General features: G+C 21.8%; 2 protein-coding genes across 3 annotated transcripts in view; one reads left to right on the top strand and one right to left on the bottom strand.

Annotated features, from left to right (window-relative positions):
• Positions 1-1,807: 1,807 nt before the first annotated feature.
• LOC122717753 (calcium uniporter protein, mitochondrial) overlaps positions 1,808-19,727 on the bottom strand; it is an 89,416-nt gene continuing 71,496 nt past the window's right edge. The window contains exons 3-7 of the mRNA XM_043942133.1: positions 8,011-8,190; positions 7,811-7,929; positions 4,796-4,942; positions 2,872-3,075; positions 1,808-2,612 (exon numbers count right to left, since the gene is read on the bottom strand). Of these exons, the coding sequence (XP_043798068.1) occupies positions 2,283-2,612; positions 2,872-3,075; positions 4,796-4,942; positions 7,811-7,929; positions 8,011-8,190 (980 nt within the window). The 3' untranslated portion in view covers positions 1,808-2,282. The remainder of the gene's footprint in view (positions 2,613-2,871; positions 3,076-4,795; positions 4,943-7,810; positions 7,930-8,010; positions 8,191-19,727) is intronic.
• LOC122717751 overlaps positions 12,915-19,727 on the top strand; it is a 32,420-nt gene continuing 25,607 nt past the window's right edge. Inside the window, exons 1-2 of one of the 2 annotated variants that reach the window (XM_043942131.1) lie at positions 12,915-13,123; positions 14,512-14,614. In XM_043942131.1, coding sequence (XP_043798066.1) covers positions 14,535-14,614 — 80 coding nt within the window. In that variant the 5' untranslated portion in view covers positions 12,915-13,123; positions 14,512-14,534. The remainder of the gene's footprint in view (positions 13,124-14,511; positions 14,615-19,727) is intronic. The other variant, XM_043942130.1, reaches the window with a different exon arrangement.

The following is a 19,727-nucleotide window of genomic DNA, read 5'->3' as shown; positions in this document are numbered from 1 at the left end:
ATGTATATTATATATATATATATATATATATATATATATATAGTGCATTGATATTCTATATTATATTAATAATTTTTCAATCTCAAATTAATTTAGAAAAATGTTAAAGAATTTTAATTTTACTTTTATAAATATTGCAAACAATGATTTGAATATTGGTACTAGATATTAAACTAAAATAATTATCAAAAGATGAACAATATTTGAATAAAAAAACAATGCAATTTTTGTGATCGGGAAAAAATATTCTGATATCGTATTTATCGTATCATGTGTTAGACTAATTTTTAGCGATCTAATAAACTATTAATATATTTTTAAACACGCTTTCTCATCTTTCCATTAATTAATGGAATTTGTCATGTAGTAGTGTACATTAAATATTTATATTATACGAATTATCATGTAATAAATATAGGATGTGAAAATATAATTATATTTTTAGCATAAAGTATTGAAATGTATTATTATTTAAAAATTTGGTACTTATTTATAATAAAAAAAACGTAAAAAAAAATGTTTGTATTGTTCTTTGTATAAAGAATTACAATTTAAATAATTTTTCATATAAAAACTATTATGTTAAAAAGTTTAAAATATTTAATAAATATATGTAATAACATAATACAGTATTTTCAAACGCAAAATAATAATATAATAATTATTAAATATATCAGTGATCTATTTGAATGGACGGATAAGGGATTTTTTTAGGCAAGCGAGAGAAAGTTTTTAAGAATTTTCAACAATAATAATTTATATTAATCCTATCTAACATATTTTTATAAAAGATATTTTAAAGCATAATAGTAGTAGTATTTTAATATTTAGCTTAATAAGATATGCTGAAGTGTTATTTATATCGATGCACAAAATTCTTCAACTTTTGATTAAGTCACTACTTTAATAGGAATAGAAGATTTAGTAGAGTATCATTATTAGTATTGAATATTAAAATTTTATTATATAAATTCTAATATTGCGACAAAGCAAATTCATATGCAATCTTGCAAGTAATATGTCGATCGAAATATTTTTCAATAAAAATTTTTTTGCCATCTTTGAAGAAGAATAAGATATTCAATTTTCAAATGAAACGATGGCTATTTGTGTGTGTGTATATGTGTATGTGTGTATAGATATTATATATATATATATATATATATATATATATATATATATATATTGCAATTTAATTAAAACGAATACAAAATGATATAATTAAAAATTGTCAATTCCATTAATAGCATATTATTAGATAAGTACATTATTTCAATTTTGAGTTAAAGTTAATTGAAATGAACTTTAAATACGTTATAATAATATTATAATCTATTATAATAAAATTTAATTCGTTGATCTGGTTAAAAAAAAGTATATTTACATTAATAATACATTTTATACTTTATACTTTACTTATATTCATAGAAAAAATTTTTCATTACGTGATAATAATAAAAAAGTTAATTTCTAAATAAAATATTTGAGCTTTGATCATTAAGTTATCTTATAAAGTATTACGTACTCCTGCGATTGTAAATAAATTTTAATTAAAAATAATAATTTATTACAAAGATAAAAACAATATTAATATAATATTATATATAAGATAATAATATAATATGTATAAGATAATTTACTAGAAATATGGTATTTAATTAACTTTCCTTTTCTTTAAACTTTCATTCAAATTTAAAAACGTATTCAAAGTTTTTATTTAAAATTGTTTTAAATTTTAACTCAAATTGAATTTTTTGTGCAATTATATAATAAATATAAAAATAAATTATATTTATATTAAAATCATTTTAGTTTGAAATATTTGTATTTCTGGCGAGTCATTCTATATATTAAGATTGCACAAAAAAATTTTATTTCAATAATATATCATTTTTTTATTTTTTTAATTTTTCGATTCTTTGTGAACCAATTCTGTTTGTCAATATATTTGATAATCATACGTAAAAAACTACGTGATATATACATTTCTTTGACGTCTTCCAAACGTACATTAGTTAACAACATTGAGCATTGGGCAAATATATTACACATATACTCGTTTATTTAGAGTGCCGTTGTACGACTTGGAAGACTCCGTCGAGAATTCGAATATTCGTAATCTTTTCATGATGAAAGAAATTAATTGTTTTCTTTCTTATTACATTTCTTGTTTTCTTATATTACAAGTATCATTCGATAATCGCCCTGAGTGCAATTTTTGTTTTTTCTCCTTCAAATTTCTAATCAATTAGATCGCTTTTTTACAATCAATGATTTCTTGTTTATTTATCCATTTTAAAAATCGGTTTTTTCGATAAATCTTTCCCTGGAAAAATACCTTTCTTAGGAAGAGTTCTTTCCGGACTAGGACTAGGACTAGGTGACGAACTTGGTGATCTTGAACTGCTCGAACTTGATCTTTCTCTTTCTTTCTGTTCTATATGATTTTTATGTTCGTATAAAGGTCCACGAATGATTTTCAAAGTAGTTTCTAGTTCATAAGCTCGATCTTTTAGATAATTGTAATGATTTAAATCAAATCCAAGCTTTTTTGCTTTCTTATGAAGCGTAATCAATTGTCGTCTACTCATTACATCCGGCAGTATGTATTCCTGTTAATATATAATAAATATACAATAAATATATTCGAAAACTATTAGTTACATATTTAAAAAAATATTATTTAAAAAATAATTTTTAATAAGAATTTAAATTATTTTTAGAATTAGAAATTTATTAAATTTTCATTCGAAGCAAAAAATTTAAATATTTTTAAATTAATATTTCTTTTATATAGATGGACATTATAATTATTTAATTAATTACTGATTTCAAGCAAATGAGAATTGAAATGTAGTATAGTATAGTAACCTGTTTCGTTAAGACGAAATAGATGAATAATGCCATCGTGGTGCCATAGTTAACGAAATATGTAACAGGTTCCATGATATCCCAGGAATATTCCCACCAAGTCAATCTGGCAAGGCCGCTGAATTGAATCGACATTAGAACAAGACATACCCAGATGAAGATATTTGCCCTTCTATTTGCTGTAGTCTCTATTTCTTGCAATTTCTATAACATATTAAAAAATATTATATATAATTTTGATATGAATCGAAATAGGATTTATAATTTTTTTTTTATTGAGTTTTTGGCTCATCTTAGATTCCTTAATAGTTATATCTATTGTCAATATGAAAAATTATATTATAAAAAAAAGTTATTAAGTTTAGAATGATAAATATTTTATAATTTATAGTCTTTTTCTTAAAATATTTTCTTTTGAATTCAAATCGAAATCTTTTATGGAAAAGATTTTATTTGAGAACATTTATTTAATTTTTATTGAATATTTTTCGAAAACATTGCTCATATTCAAATGCTTGCTTATGCAATATCGTTATATATTTTTTCTTAATCCTTTAAAATGATTAATTAAATTTCTTTTTAATTCAAATCGAAATCTTTTATAGATATTTCAAATGATTTTGAATAAAAAGATTTTATATAAAATAATTTATTAAAGAAAAGATTTTAAATTAAAGATTTTATATTTTTTATACAAAATATTTATTCTAAAAGAAATATGATTTATTATATTGTAAGAAATTTATTATATTCGGAGAAATTTTAATCAACAAAATCATTTAATATCTTATAAATTTACATATAAGATTTTTAATACTTTCAGTTAAAATATCAATATGATTGTAATAGTTACAAATTTTCATTATGATCTATTTATCTATTTATCTAAATAATAAATTATATTTATCTAAATAATAAAAATTTATTTAGATTATTGTAAATTTAGATATCATTAATGTACAAATTATAAGATCTCTAGTTATGATATTCGTACATTTCAAAGAAATAATAATCGAAAAAAAATAATGGAAAAAAAAAGAATAACATTTTAATTAGGCGATTGTGAAAATGCATATATATAAATAATTAAAATTGAAACTTGTAGAGAATGAGTTAATTCATCGTTATGAAGAGAAAACGATGAAAGAAGTTGGTACGCATTTAATCGAATAATTGTGCACACGTGCCGCATTCCAAATCGTTGAAATGCTAATAATATTCCTTAAACTCTAATTCAAATGATATCATTCCTGTTTCACATTCATTGTCACGAATTGCGATTGATTTATATTTGCTTGTTAACGAAAACGGATTTAATCGGAAGCATTCTGTTTTACCGCTGAGAAAATTATACGCAGAAATTATTTCGGGTTAATTATACTCGACCAATTATAGCTCGACGTCTGAGTTCTCAACTTTCTATTATTTTTAGATTATAAAATTGTACTCAAGTTTTTACGACTTTTCGATATTTTTAACTATTCTTAACTAATTAAATAAATTATTTATTTAGTTACTTTTTATCTTTAATCGTATAATGGAATATTATTAAAATAAAGAAATTTCATTTAAGTGAGATAAAATTATTTGTTTAAATTAATTATTATTAAATTTAATTATAGAGACAATTATTCTAATTGAAAAATCTTTTTTTAATTACAAAAATAAAAGCAAAATATAAATTATATTAAAAATATAATATTGTTGTATTAATTATATATTAATTATTTTAATTAAAAATATGATCTAAATATCATAAAAAAAGATTTTTTAAAAAATTAAATTTAAACAGAAAAATAATTAAACAATAAAAAATTAGTAAAAGTTAAATTCACCACGTAACTTATAAATTGTAATTTGTTAAGAATGTAGATATATAAAGTTTAACAGAAAGTAAAATTTTCTTATTGGGGATGATATTTACCTGCTCAAGAGGTTCTAGTTCTAATCTGACAGCCTCCAGCTCAGTTAATACATGCTTCTCCATATTGATATGGTGTTCTCGAACATGAAATGTTTCGTACAATTGACCGATTAATGTTTGGATGTCTGATAACTTTTCTATGTTTTCCTGGAAAAGATTTTATTTGAGAACATTTATTTAATTTTTATTGAATATTTTTCGAAAACATTGCTCATATTCAAATGCTTGCTTATGCAATATCGTTATATATTTTTTCTTAATCCTTTAAAATGATTAATTAAATTTCTTTTTAATTCAAATCGAAATCTTTTATAGATATTTCAAATGATTTTGAATAAAAAGATTTTATATAAAATAATTTATTAAAGAAAAGATTTTAAATTAAAGATTTTATATTTTTTATACAAAATATTTATTCTAAAAGAAATATGATTTATTATATTGTAAGAAATTTATTATATTCGGAGAAATTTTAATCAACAAAATCATTTAATATCTTATAAATTTACATATAAGATTTTTAATACTTTCAGTTAAAATATCAATATGATTGTAATAGTTACAAATTTTCATTATGATCTATTTATCTATTTATCTAAATAATAAATTATATTTATCTAAATAATAAAAATTTCACTTAAAATATTTCACTTGAAAAAAATAGTTGAAATAGGTTATAATAGAAGAAAATTTAAAAATATAATTGTATATTGATATAATAATATCGAATAACTTCAATAATTTTTTAACATATTATCAAAGGCATTATTTTAAACAATTTTTTTCTTATATAATCTTATTTTTTCATATAATCCGCAAACAATATAATTTCTGAGATATTTGCAAATAATTTTTGATATTACTATATGTCTGTGGTAATATATAACATATGGTATATATATTAGAATGGGACCATTGAAGAGCGGTGAGGAAAAGTTTGTCAAAAATTTATATTTTCTAAATAGATTTGAACAGAATTTTTTTAAAGATTTCTTTTGTAACATAATGACATAATAAAAATGGAATGTTCTTTAAAACGGAATAATTTTTTAAAAATTGGATCAAATGATTTGAATTTTTTTGAATGTTAGAAAGATTAATTTTTTAAATAATATGTAAACAAATAATATGTAAAAATTTCAAAAAAATTTTTATCGATTGAAATCGCGAAATAAATAAGATCTTTTTTATTTTATCTTTTTTATTTAAAATTATAAAAACAATTCTAAACATACTTTTTAAATTTAACAATAAATAAGTTATATATACATGTATAAAATTTCTTTAAAATCGATGAACATTGCTATACGAGCTACAAACGATTGAAAGTGCTCAAGTTCGCAGTTTTTGACAAATTTTGATCTATAATTATAATAAATCTAAAATTTTTTATATTTTTTGATAGTTTTTTATGTGTAAATGATTTTGATGAAATTTTGTATGAAATGTATACAATTTATTCAAACTTACAAAAGACATTTAAATACTGATTAAGTAATAGTAGTAATAAATTACATTTATTGAATTGGCATTTTTACTGTAATTGTATAAAACTAACTTCAATTGTTCAAGAATTATTTTATATTTTATTTTTCTTCGGATCCGCAAACATTAACGAAGTTTGTTATAATTAAAGATTCTGTCATATAACAATACTACTGTAGTATAGATTTCAATATAAATCTTGGATTAAGATATAAAAGATATGTTTTACACTGCTCAAATTTGTATAATATATGTACTTTATACAAATTTAATATATATTTTTTAGGTGTCTTATGTTGATCATTTGAAGGCAAGTTTGTATCCCTGATTTATCGATCGCTCTGTGATGAGAATTGATTTGCCAGAAATTTTTTGTAGAGGGAGTATATTATAATATAATTGCTGACATTGCTGATTGAAAAATATCAGTCAATTGAGTCAATTTTAAAAATTTAAAATATTTCTCTCAAAAAATATTATTCTCCTGTAATATTATATATTTCTGTCTTATCCAAATATAGTATAAAGTCATCAGTATAGTATAAAGTAATTGATTAAGTGAAGATAACAAATATCAATGCTGCGACTGTCTAAAAAATCCTGAATTTGTATTAAGTTTATATTAAAACTGTTATTATTTAGTTTCGAAATAATTCTAATTCGAGAATATATAATAAAAATACTTAATGGATATCCGCATATTTAAATTCAAATATCCATAAATTTGAGCAATAATAAGAACTTTCATTTGTACATGTGATAGGTATGAATCATTTTTATTCTTAATTAAGTCTATTAAAATTTTATTCGCTATTTTTTATGCTAGATTCCGTATCGAATATTCTATGCTCAATGCATGACGATGATCTATAGTATGAAATGATATGATTATATTAATACATTTGAATAGCCAACAATGCATAAGTTACATCTATGTAGAATAGAATTCAATGTTATATTGAATATTGTATGAAATGTTATATGGAAACTTTTTTTATTAAAATTTCTAGAAATTAATAAATATCCGAAACTAAAATTTAAAGTTTATTCCCTTTCTCCCTTTCTTCTTTTTAAATTTCATATTAGAAGTATATATTTTTCGGTACATGCCAATTGTTTAGAATTATATACAATATATACAATATATCGACAATTATATATATATTATATCAATAATATATTAAAAAATTATTGTAAATTAAAATCAAATCATTAACATTTGGTGTATCAAATAATTCTTCAATTTAAATAATAAGATAATAAAATAATAACAATTTTAATTTTATATTTTTATACTTCAAAAGTATAAAATTGATATAAAAATAAAAGTATATTGGTATAAAAATTTAAATTCATGATTTATATCAAATATTAAAGTTTCATTAAAAATAGAAAGTAAAAATATAAAAAAGTTCAAATCTCTGATATTTTTTTTATTATCCGAAATTAAATTTTTTTAAATTTTTAAAAATTCTTCTTAAAAAAAGTATAAATCATTTAACTGCGATATATTTTTTAAAAACGACTTACCATTGTGTGTTTGTGATGCAATGGTGGTTGCACTAAATATTCGGCATCATTTATTATCAATCGAAAATCGTTTTCCATTAACGATTCTATCGTGTTGTTGGAACCTATTCTAATACCTTCTGAAATATCGTAAAAAAATTTTATATAATATATTTTATTCACAAATGCCTGCATTTTTAAGAGATTTTTCGAGGATTTACCAATAGTTGTCATTGATGCTCGATCGATACCACCGTCTTCTTTTTTTAGCATTTGAATGAAGTCTCCTACAGTGTGGGTAATTGGTTTCAAGACAAATACACAGTGCTCTTTTCTGGATGGCAGTGGTACTGTGATCTTTGGCAATCCTCTATGGTATGTTATAGTTACGTTTGAAGTAGCTAAAGTAATTTTAATTTTTGATAAATTTATTATTAGAAAATTTAATTTTTAGAAATTTTCAAAAATAAAGAATAATTATAATGAAATATATATATATATATTTTTAAAAGAAATAATAACATAAAAATACAAAATAGTTCTTTTATTATACATATCGATTTCAATCATCACTATTAAAGTAAATATTTATATAAAGAAGAATATTTGAAATTTTTTAAAAATATGATTAGATTTGATTTCGATTATTGTATATACTAAAGTACTATTTTAAATAGTATTAATTAACAGAAAAAGAAATTTACAATATATATTTTCATCAATATATATTTTCATCAATAAGTCACCGAACATGTTTTATCTTAGGAAATAATTATTAAATAATTATTAAAGCATAGATATCATTTTTTGATTGATTTATTTAATTTTATTATGTATACTTATTTTACTGTAAAAATTCGAATCATTGTCTAATTCTAATCTAAATTAGATTATTATAAATTTATATTATATAAATTAGATTATTATAAATTAGATATTATAAATTCTAATCTAAATTAGAATTAGATAATGATTACTTTAGACAATGATTACTTTAGAATTAGAACAAAGATTACTTAATCCATACTAATCACGAGAAAATAGTTTATATATTGTAAGAAGAGCAGGTTAAATCACTCGAAATTACTGATAAAAATAAGATACATTTTTATTTAATTATCAATAAGAAAGAAAATTCTCGATGATAATGATCTATGTATCAATGTAATCTTATTTTTTTAAGGTTAAGATTTACAATTAAGAACTGGATGATACATGAACAACAATAAACATTAAATTAATTAGTATAATCGAAGAGACTAATGGAAAAAGTTATAAATAACTTGGAAAGAAATTACTACAGAAATATTAAAAAAATTAATAGAAAGAATGTCGTTATTCAAGCGTTATATCTGCATAAAATATATCGATGAAAAGAAAATATAAGATTATATATTATATAATTACATACTTTTTGATAAAATTTTAACTTAAAAATGATTTATATGACATATTTTTTATATATGTATAATAACTATTAATTTCATTTTTTAATATATATTATAATATATATATATTTTAAATTATTTTATATATAAAATCTTATTTTATATATATTGTCTAATTTTTTATATATCCAATTATTATGAATAGTAGTATACTTTTATGTATAATATAATACTACATATTGTATTAGATTCTTATTATTATTCTTATCATTATTATATTATATCAATTTTTGGTATAATAGCTTGGTATAATAGCTTGGTATAATAGAAAGTTGATTTTGATTTTAACGAAATTGATAACTGTTAATCAATAATTGTCGTGAATGATATTTTATCAACTGTTAATCATTACAAATAATATTAAAATCAAGATTTGTTAATAAACATCAGGATTATATTTTCTATCTAAGAAAGTGTCAAGTTATTTTTTATTATTAAAACAACCAGATTAGACTTATATTAATAATAAGTTTTTTTTAATTTTATCTGAAAATTTTTTGTAATATTCTAAGCTTTTTTCGAAGATTCTTCTTTTTTAGGATGATTGAAATAGAATTTAGCCTTCAATTTTTTTTACATTTTATCGCGTTAATTGAATTAAGAATCGCGTAAAAAAATTTATTTTCTAAAGTTTCATATGATTTTTTTCATTTATTTTCTTATTTGTTGTTAGAACCATTCAGTCTCTGTTGTGAGATGCACGTTGTAAAATATAGATGAAAAAAAAATTTATTCTCATCTTATGTGATTTATCGAGAGAGAGAAGATTTTTTTCTATAAATGAAAGAGAAGACATTTTTTCTATAAATTTTAAAGAATGTTAATATAAAGAATGTAGTAAATTTATGATTTTTTCTTTTTCATATTTGCAATGAATTTTTGAGATAAAATCATCATCGATGTAATTTCAAAACAAAATTTTCTATGATATTATTATATTACTATATTACTGAAACATTTTTTCTCAATAATATACTGTAATCATTCATCAATAAGGACGATCATAGATAATCATATATTTCGATTAATAAGATATATAAGATTGGAATATCATCGGAGATGAATCCAGAATATAACAGAATGGAATTACCATTTTATAACAAAATTTATTGAAAAAATTAAATTGAAACAGAAACTTAATGAGAGGAAGAGAGAATTCGATTTAGTTATCGCAATCTTCTTCAAATAATAAACCAGAATTAAATTAAATTCACTATTTTTCAACTAAAGAGGGATAGAATAGATTTTCGGCATTAATGAATTATATTCAAACTGTATAATCTCGTTTAATATAATCGTTAATATATCAAAAGAGAATCGTTAATATAGAAAGAGAAGAGCTAAGCATTCGTTCAGGGAATGAAACTTACTGTTTCCATGAATTTTGCGTGATGGTCGCATGATCGAGAGCTAGATCACGTTAACCTGGTTAGCAACCGTTGATATAAAGAAGGTATTAGAGTGTGGAGACCGGAATGGTGCATACGTGGATCTTTCTGTTGTAAGCAGAACGGAACCGAATACCGCGATCCGGCTACACGATCTTTAAAAAAATGCATCGTGCTCAAGCAAAAGGTGGAAAACTACGTTAGATACGTGGAGCGGGAAAAATTATTGTTGGTCAAGAGTATGCACTTATGTATATTTTGTAACGAGGAAAAGTAGGATTTCATTTCTGTTGGCAAGAAAGTTTAAATTCAATGGACAAGATATAGTTATATTAAGACTTAAATTTCTTAAGAAATCTTCCATTGATAAAATGAATCGTAAAGAAATATGAATACATAAAAATCTTTTTTATATATTAAGTTAAATAATAATATTTAATTATAATACTGTAAGTTTTTTATTTAAATTTTATTTAAGTTGTGATCTAATGAATATAAAAAATAATAATTCTAATAATAAATTCTACTAATTATTAATTTGTCGTTAATTGGCAATATGATAATAATAATAGTTATTATTGTATAATAACTATTGATAATATGCTATTGATAATAGTTATTATTGTACTAATAATATAAGTCTATACTGTTATAAATCGATAAAAGTGTTATGTTATCGATGAAGCGTATGAGAATATATGTAAAATATTTGAAAAATCTATTTCGCGTCTAAAAATCTATTATTAAATTTAAATTTACGATGAATTTGATTTTATCAATGTTTTCAAATTTTTTTATTTTTTCCGAAAGTTTATTTTACGAAAATATAATTATTGTAAGAAAAAAATATTGAACGAAAAACATAAAAAACAAAAAAAATATGTCACGAAATTTAATTGTCATTTCTTATGAATTTATTCAATTATAATAAAAATAATAATAAAAAATAATTTAATATTCATCAATCTCATTGAATTTTTTTATTAAAAAATTTCTTGAATCAAAAAAAAAACATTTCCACGAATATAAAAATAAAATACAAAATAGAATAAAACTTAAGAAAAAACTGGCAATTAATTTTCTCTTTTCTGAAAATTTGTTTTAAAATGTAATAATTTTAAACGGAATTTCGATAAAGATTCACAAGAATGCTCAGGCTTGTACAAATAGCATTTTTTAAAAAATATGATAACATAAAACGAGCACCGGAAGGAATTATGCTTGTTGGAATCAAGCAACAACCGGTTTCTCGATCAATGCTCGTATAATAATATATTCGTATAATTTCGACAAGTTCAATTTCTTTTTATGAAATATATACCGTTAATTAATTCAAGCTATTTTTTAATTATATCTATATTAACTAAATATTTGTTTATATATTATGTATAATATAAAATAAACATTGTTTTTGATCAAACATTTATTTCTAAAAAATATTATTTATTAATGATTAAAAATTCATATATATGACATTTACTTTTTTCTATTATAATTACTGCTTATTGCTTTCGATATTATATGCATTTATTTTTTTTAAACATTAATATTTTTTAGAAAATCATTAAGGAAAAAAATAAATATTTGATTTAAAAAAATTAAAAATTATAAAAACATAAACTTTTTGATATGTGTCCGAAATCTGAACAGATTTCTCATGTTATTCGATTAGATTTTTAAACGATTTTTCGTAAGAAAGCTATGGAGAAAGTTATTCTCTTTATTGGTAATATGTTTCATCATATATGACTGAATTACTTATATTTATTAAATTATTTTTAAATTTTTGATTGAAAGTATTAATAAATTTTTATAATTATATAATTTTTTAATCATAAAAATTCATTACCTATAAAAATTATTATAAAAACTAAATTTAAAATTAGATTTTTAATATAATATTCAATTTCAATATCTATACATATCTAAATTTTAAAATTTACATCATTTAAAGACGCATTTTATTTTTCGTTTTGCGAGAAAATAAATCTCTTTTATAATATAATTACAAAAAATATTGTAATTTTAAATTCAGTAGATTTATTATTATCGCATCTTAATAACGGCTGGAAATCTAATATTTGATGTTCCTATGAGAAAGATCAATGCGCTTCTTCAACGATTCGTAGTTTTCATGTTGGAAGTGGTAAAGATGTTACCACTACCTTTCATTGTCCTCCCTTCTTCTTAGCTTTGAAAAGTTCGCGGTGATGAAATTTCTCAAGCCAACTAGTCTACATCTGTATTCCGTTCAACCAATAAGTGAATTGTGCGCGCCGACATTTATTCTACGGGGTTGCGCATCAAAAAGAAAAGAAAAAAAAAAGAAAAAAAGAAAAAGAAAGAAAAAAGGGAAAGAAAAATAATAAATAAAGAAAAAAAAATACATATAAAAAGATTTTTTTTCTATCGCGTGCTGTTGATTGTGTAAACGTTCTTCGAGTGGCGTGGCCTCTTCAAGGATGCGCGAAAACTGATCATTGGGGATTTCCCCAAGGGTAGGCGAATAATGTTTTGTCTCGGTATAGGAACTATGATCTTCATTATACCAGTTCATGGCGATTTCGTTCTTTTCGTCATATTTTTTTAAATTTTTATATATATATATATATTTTTTAAATAGAAGTTACAATGAAACAGTGTGTGAAGTTAAAAAAAAGTGCATTTTTGGTGGATTTTTTGTTAACGTAATGCTATTTATGGAAGTAGATTAAATAATTAATGTTTGAGAAATATTTATGTAACGTAATTATAAATATTATACATATACATTTTTTTGGATATGCTATTTGTACTACGTTTTTTCTATATATAAATTTTTCATTCAAGTTACTAATAAAAAAAATAAAAATGATGTAATATATATTATTAGATATATATAAATAACAAAATATAAATACTGTACATTTAAAAATATTTTCATTAAAAGTATTAAAAAAATAAACTATCTGCAAAAAAAAACTAAAATAAATTACATTATTTATATATTCTTTATATTAATAACTTATATATTTTCGATTTAAATATTTGGGGTCCAGAACTGAAAGTTCAGGACCTTTCTAGAGAAAATTAACGTAGGAACAACTCTCGGTTCAACTAAACATGTAGAACTTAACTTTCTTCCTTTTCTTTTATCTATATGTGTCATTAATTCTATCAGCGAGAAAAGGTAATACTTATACGCCATCTGTAGACACATTCAGTTACTATACGTTCTGCAATATTCACATGCTAACTGTACCTGTGTCCGAAAATTATTTATCATATGCAATTTTTTATCATTCATTATAAATGTTTTATTCATTTAAATGTTTTTATTTATTTGTATTTGTATTATATAGTTTTTTATACTATATTTATACTATTCACAATCAATTTTTCCATCTGCGAAGAAATACTATAAATATACAATATAGTTCACATAATAGTATTTATATAATAGTATTTAGGAAAGAAAATTTTTCATTTAAATGTATCGTAAAATTAAAAAATAAGAACAATTAAAAATGATAAAAATATAATAAGAAAATAATTATGAATCAAATAAATATTTAAATCAAAAATTGAAAATAAAATAAAATTGAAGATCGAAAAATTAAAATGATTAAACAATTGTATTGCTTTTGTATTATTATTATTCGTTTATATAAGAAACTTATAATCAATTGTGTGACTAATTGATGTTATTTCATTTAATAAAAAAATAATATATTATATATGATAATAATTGATTAATTTATCTTTAATATAATATTTTGTAGATATAATGTAAATAAAATGTATATATAATTTATTTTATTTTTATGTATTTATAATGATATTTGAGCATTTTATTATTATTTAATTAATAATAAATTATTTAATTATGATACATTTATAATAACAGGCCTCATCGTTCAGGGGTCGATCATGGGAGGAGTACAAAGCGGAACCCATACCCTTGGAGAGGCATTATGGGTGCACGAGAGACAACGTCAAAAATGCCATCGGTAAGTAATTTATTTGAATAAAAAATTGCAAAAAAGCGATATAATATTGAACATTGAATAATGGAAAAATAACGAAGAAAAGATATTTTGATAAAGTATTTTTTAATAAAATATTATAATAATAAGAAAAGACAATTTATTGAATAATTGATTTAAAAATATCAATAAAAAATTAAACAATTTTTAAAAAATTTTTCTTTTTAATTAAAATATATGTAACAACACAACACAAAGGGATTAACAAAGAGAAATGAGAAAAGATACAGAAAGGAAAGAAAGAGATAAAGAATGAGAGAGGAAAATTAAATACAATAAAAATTAAGCACGCTATAAGTTAATTGTACTATATAATAATAGGAGAAGGAGCAAGATGACCTAGATTTTTAATGAACTCGAAAAATCACATAAAACATTTCTACGGTGCATAAATATCAGAGCAGAAACTGTGTGTACTATGTAGTGATGGCCAACGATGATATTACTTTAATTTATTCCTGGTTATCTTTCATTATATCATTGTATTGTCCGTTACTTAAGCATGAGGAATGTATGGTGAATTATGCATTACTATAAGCCACAGTTCAAGTTGTTAATTTTCAGAAAATTTTTTGCCATTGAAGAAAAATATATGTGCTTCCGTTCAAGTATTATTTTATCAAGCATTCAATCCCGTTTGAACGAGATGATTAGAACGGATTAATTCTTAATTAGTGGAATTTTGACACGGTCAGATTGCGCTTATTAATGCAGTTGTGGTCTAATTACGCGATTTTTATGAAACTTTGCGCGTGTATTTATATATTATTTGTATCTCGGATTTTAAACGATGTTGCTTTCGATGTCTTTTCATATATTGCATTTTATATTTTTTCGTAAAGACAATGATTTAATGATATGCATACTGATCATCGAATTGAGTCTGTGTAAAAATTTGAAGAGAGAAAAATCTCATTTCAAATGTTAATTAAATATTGATTAATCCATAATAATAATAAAATGAATAATAATAATCTCATAATAAATAAAATTTAATTTCTCCAATAAAAAAATTTCGAAATAAATTTTATTTCACAGAAATATTAGTATTTAGTAGCACAAGAGTAGAAATCGTGAAAAGTTTTTGGTATCTGATTGTTTATGAATGATTTCTTTTGGATAATATTACATATAGAAAAATTAAAACTGGAGATTTGAAAAGAGAAAAAAAAAGTAATACATAGTTTACAATTTGCTAAAATTTTATAATGATTAATGCATTATTTGATTGCGTCGTACGATTTTTCAACGCATGCGCATTAGCCACGAAATGGTTTGTTACCGTGCTTGGCGTTACGCGAAATTTGAAAATATAAGTCAGAAAAAGAAATTTGAATAAAATTTTTAATAATATTAAATAATAATAATTTAATATATTAATTTCATATATTCATATATTATTTTTTCATTTGTAATTATAGCATATATTATAATTTCATATATATGTATATCTATTAATCCATTATTAACAAAACAGATTGACTTTTAAGATAATTTAGAAATTAATAATAAATAAAAGAAATTTTTAATTCGACAGACTTTTAATACGATTGTAAAATTATTTTTAAATTTTTAATTTATGAAATAATCTATATGAAATAATTTTATTCTACAACAAGGATTGTTGTACATAGTTTACAAGATTGTTTCTATAGTTTTTAAGATTTTATGTATACGAATTTTCAATATCATTACTTTGAAAAGACTTATCTTTATTTGTACTGTATCCCGATAAATTGCACGCATAGTCGTAGTTTTGCTAATTAAATGCTTTTAGAAACTCGAGAAATTACATCTCCATTCCGTTAATGAGATTCCAGGAATTTTGTCTTTATTCTCTATTTAGATGTAATGTTTTACGTTATGTTTGAGGAAAATGTAATAAATTAAATTGACACTTGTATACAATCAATTCGGAATCTACGTAGACAAACAATTTTGTAAAATTTACAAAAGTCTCGAATTGTGATAATTAATATATTAATATTATTAATATATATATATATATATATATATATATATATATTCGAATAATTAATATATTCGAATAATGAAAAGCTTATTATTGTTCCAGATAATAGTTTTTAGTATAATTAAAACAGAAATTTCTTTTGGTTTCATATTTGTATTAAAAGATTATTTACAACAAACAAATCCAATGAAAGCGTTTTTGTTAATTATAATTGAAAACATCTTATTCTAAATTTAATAAACCAATCAATTAAATGAATTAAACTAAAATTTTTTCTGATTGTCTGAAGAATTAATAAATGTATATCATTTCAATTAGCATTTTAATGTTACAAAAAAGAAACTAATTTATTATTTAATTTTTAATTAGAAATACCTACTTTTATCTTTTATTATTCATATTTATTACAAGCAAAACAATTCATTACAAGATTTTTTACAATCTGAAAAAATTCATAAATATAATTTTATTATATTCGGAAAATTTTACTAATCATTATCATAATAGTGGAAAGTCCATTAAACTTTTCTAAACATATTATTTTATTATATGATAATATTTATTATATATTATCCTTATATATATATATATATATATTAATGACCACCAAAATATAATATGAAAATAAAAGGAAAGGTACAAATCAATGAACGTTTCGTTAATTAGCATGATCGATTCGTGATGCTCGATGTAATCGAAAGAACAGTGGACAAACCGGGGGAAGAGAGTTCGGCACAGCGGAACACACCGGATATCCGTTTTAACGCGCGTCTCTGTCCATTTCACGAACGCGAACGCAGCTGCGTGCAGGACAAAGGGTCCGTGACATCAAGTGTGCATCAAAATTCGTTTGCCTTGCCTGGAAAAAATCATTTTTGTTCTGAAAACGCGTGCGAAACCATTGCTTCTTTCTTGTGGATGTGTATAATGCCGATTCGCCATGTTCGTTGTGAAGATCGTTTATTATCAAATGACGATGGAATTTGTGGAAAATGTTGGAGATACCAGGTATTATTTATATTTTTGTTTTAAATGTTTTAAATAATTGGATTCATAAAAAACATAATAATTAAGACAAATTATAAATAATATTATTTTAATGATCTGGTGGTCTAAATTTTCTTATTAAAAAAATTTTAAAATCCATTTGGATTATTATTACTCTTCAAAAAAATATTAAAATTAAAAATTGATGTGGAAAATTTTAGATATAAAAGATTATAAATAGATTAATGGATAAATATTTATTATTCTTGCAAAAATTAGAAAAAGAAACAATGAATAAATGATTTCTTCTTGCTAATAATCATAAACTAATATAACTGTTAGAAAAATTTTATCAAAATATACTATTTATAACAATTTTATTTGATAAAGAAACAATGAATATCTGCATTTTTCATAATTTCTTAAGTATAATAATTGTATATATTAAAATAATGAGTGTATAATATTAATGTATAATATATGTTTGTTTATGTGATTGTGAGAAAATTTGTTAGTGTCAGATATATTTGACTGTATGATATTGATTTCTTGCGTCATATATTTGTGATATAGTGTTAGAATGTTTTAGATTGTCTTGTTAGAATTATTTCTTTGGATTTATCATGAATATAATATCTTTTAAAACATGAATATATATTTGTGTTTTAAACATTGCAATTTTTTTTTTTATATTTAAGATATTTGCGAAGAAAAATTCATAATTTAAAAAATATAAACTATAAAACAAGATATTTATTAAAAATAAATTTCAAATTCTTTCTCTTTTATAGAGTTTTATTATAAAATACCAAATATTTAACAAGGCAAATATATTTTTGTAATCAAAATTATAAAAAAAGAAGAAAATAATATAAAATATTCGAAGCTTTCATTTACACGAATGATTATAAGAGTAGATATACAAGAGATTGGAAAATTGTTTCGTTAGAAATCGTGTTAACAAGCATGAAAATGATTAACTGGAAGTAAAATCGTGGTATGTCGATCGTGAAATATAATCGAAATTAAAATGCGTGAGCAAGTAGAAAAAAAGTTTTCAGAAGTAAATTTTCTCATACGAAATTTATTGGATAGAATTATTTCTAGCAGCAAGTGAAACATATTTTTTAAAATCAGAGATAAAATTTTATTTTATTCAGAAAAATTTATTCTGATAAGCAACAATATATAAAAAAAATTATTTAGAAAACTATTAAAGAAAATTATTAATAAAAACAGAAGAACAGAAGAATTTTTTTTGCCGAACGATTATCGCACAAAGTATCGGGAAAATTTGATCGATTGTTTTAGTTAAAAAATTAATTTCTTTTTGTTTCAACACCAGATGAAACTTTTTTGCGAGAACAGAAATATGGTCCTCATTGTGCAACATCCTGTCGTTCTGTGGTTCTGTTTCCTGACCTTTCCAAAGTCAGGAGGAATCACGCGATGACGAGCAACTAATATTACTTTCCATTTTATTTAACAAAAATTTAGAATATTGTTCACTTATACACAATATCTCTTCATATATGACATTTATATTTTTTTTCTTTATTTGAACCTTAGAAGATTATTAAAGGATTAAATTAGAGTTGTCTTATTATCATATTTTTTTATCATCATTTTGTCATTTTTTAAATTCTTTTATCACTAGCAAATTTCTTAATCTTCTTAAACTAAGAATTGAAGAAAATATAGAGGAATTATAATTTCTAATTTCAATTTTACGCTAAAGTTTTTTTTTTTATGAATCATTAATGATTCATATAATTGATACGATGAAATCTTAATTGAATATAAAAATTTAAGATTTTCGAAATACAATTAATAGATTGCGATATTCATCGATTGAACGACTTACAATCAATTTATAGTTAATTTCGTCGAAAATTTTTGTTTATGTAATAATAGAATCATTATAGGCACGGATGTATTCTGTTTCTTCTTCTTCTTTTTTTTTTTTTTTTTAGTTTTTACAGCGAGCACGAAAAGTTACGTAAAGGAGGCAGTGAGCCTCGAAGCGTGGAAATATTAAAATTGATGTCCACATTAGGTAAGAACAGTTTTTCGATCAGGTACAATCCTTTGATTGCATCGAACTCTCGCTACTTCCCT

The sequence above is a fragment of the Apis laboriosa genome, unplaced genomic scaffold, assembly GCF_014066325.1.
Source record: "Apis laboriosa isolate Shangri-la unplaced genomic scaffold, ASM1406632v1 scaffold58_cov148, whole genome shotgun sequence".
NCBI classification, from domain to species: Eukaryota; Metazoa; Arthropoda; class Insecta; order Hymenoptera; family Apidae; genus Apis; species Apis laboriosa.
Note: the sequence above shows the minus strand (reverse complement) of the source record. Positions and strands in the feature narration are given on the sequence as shown.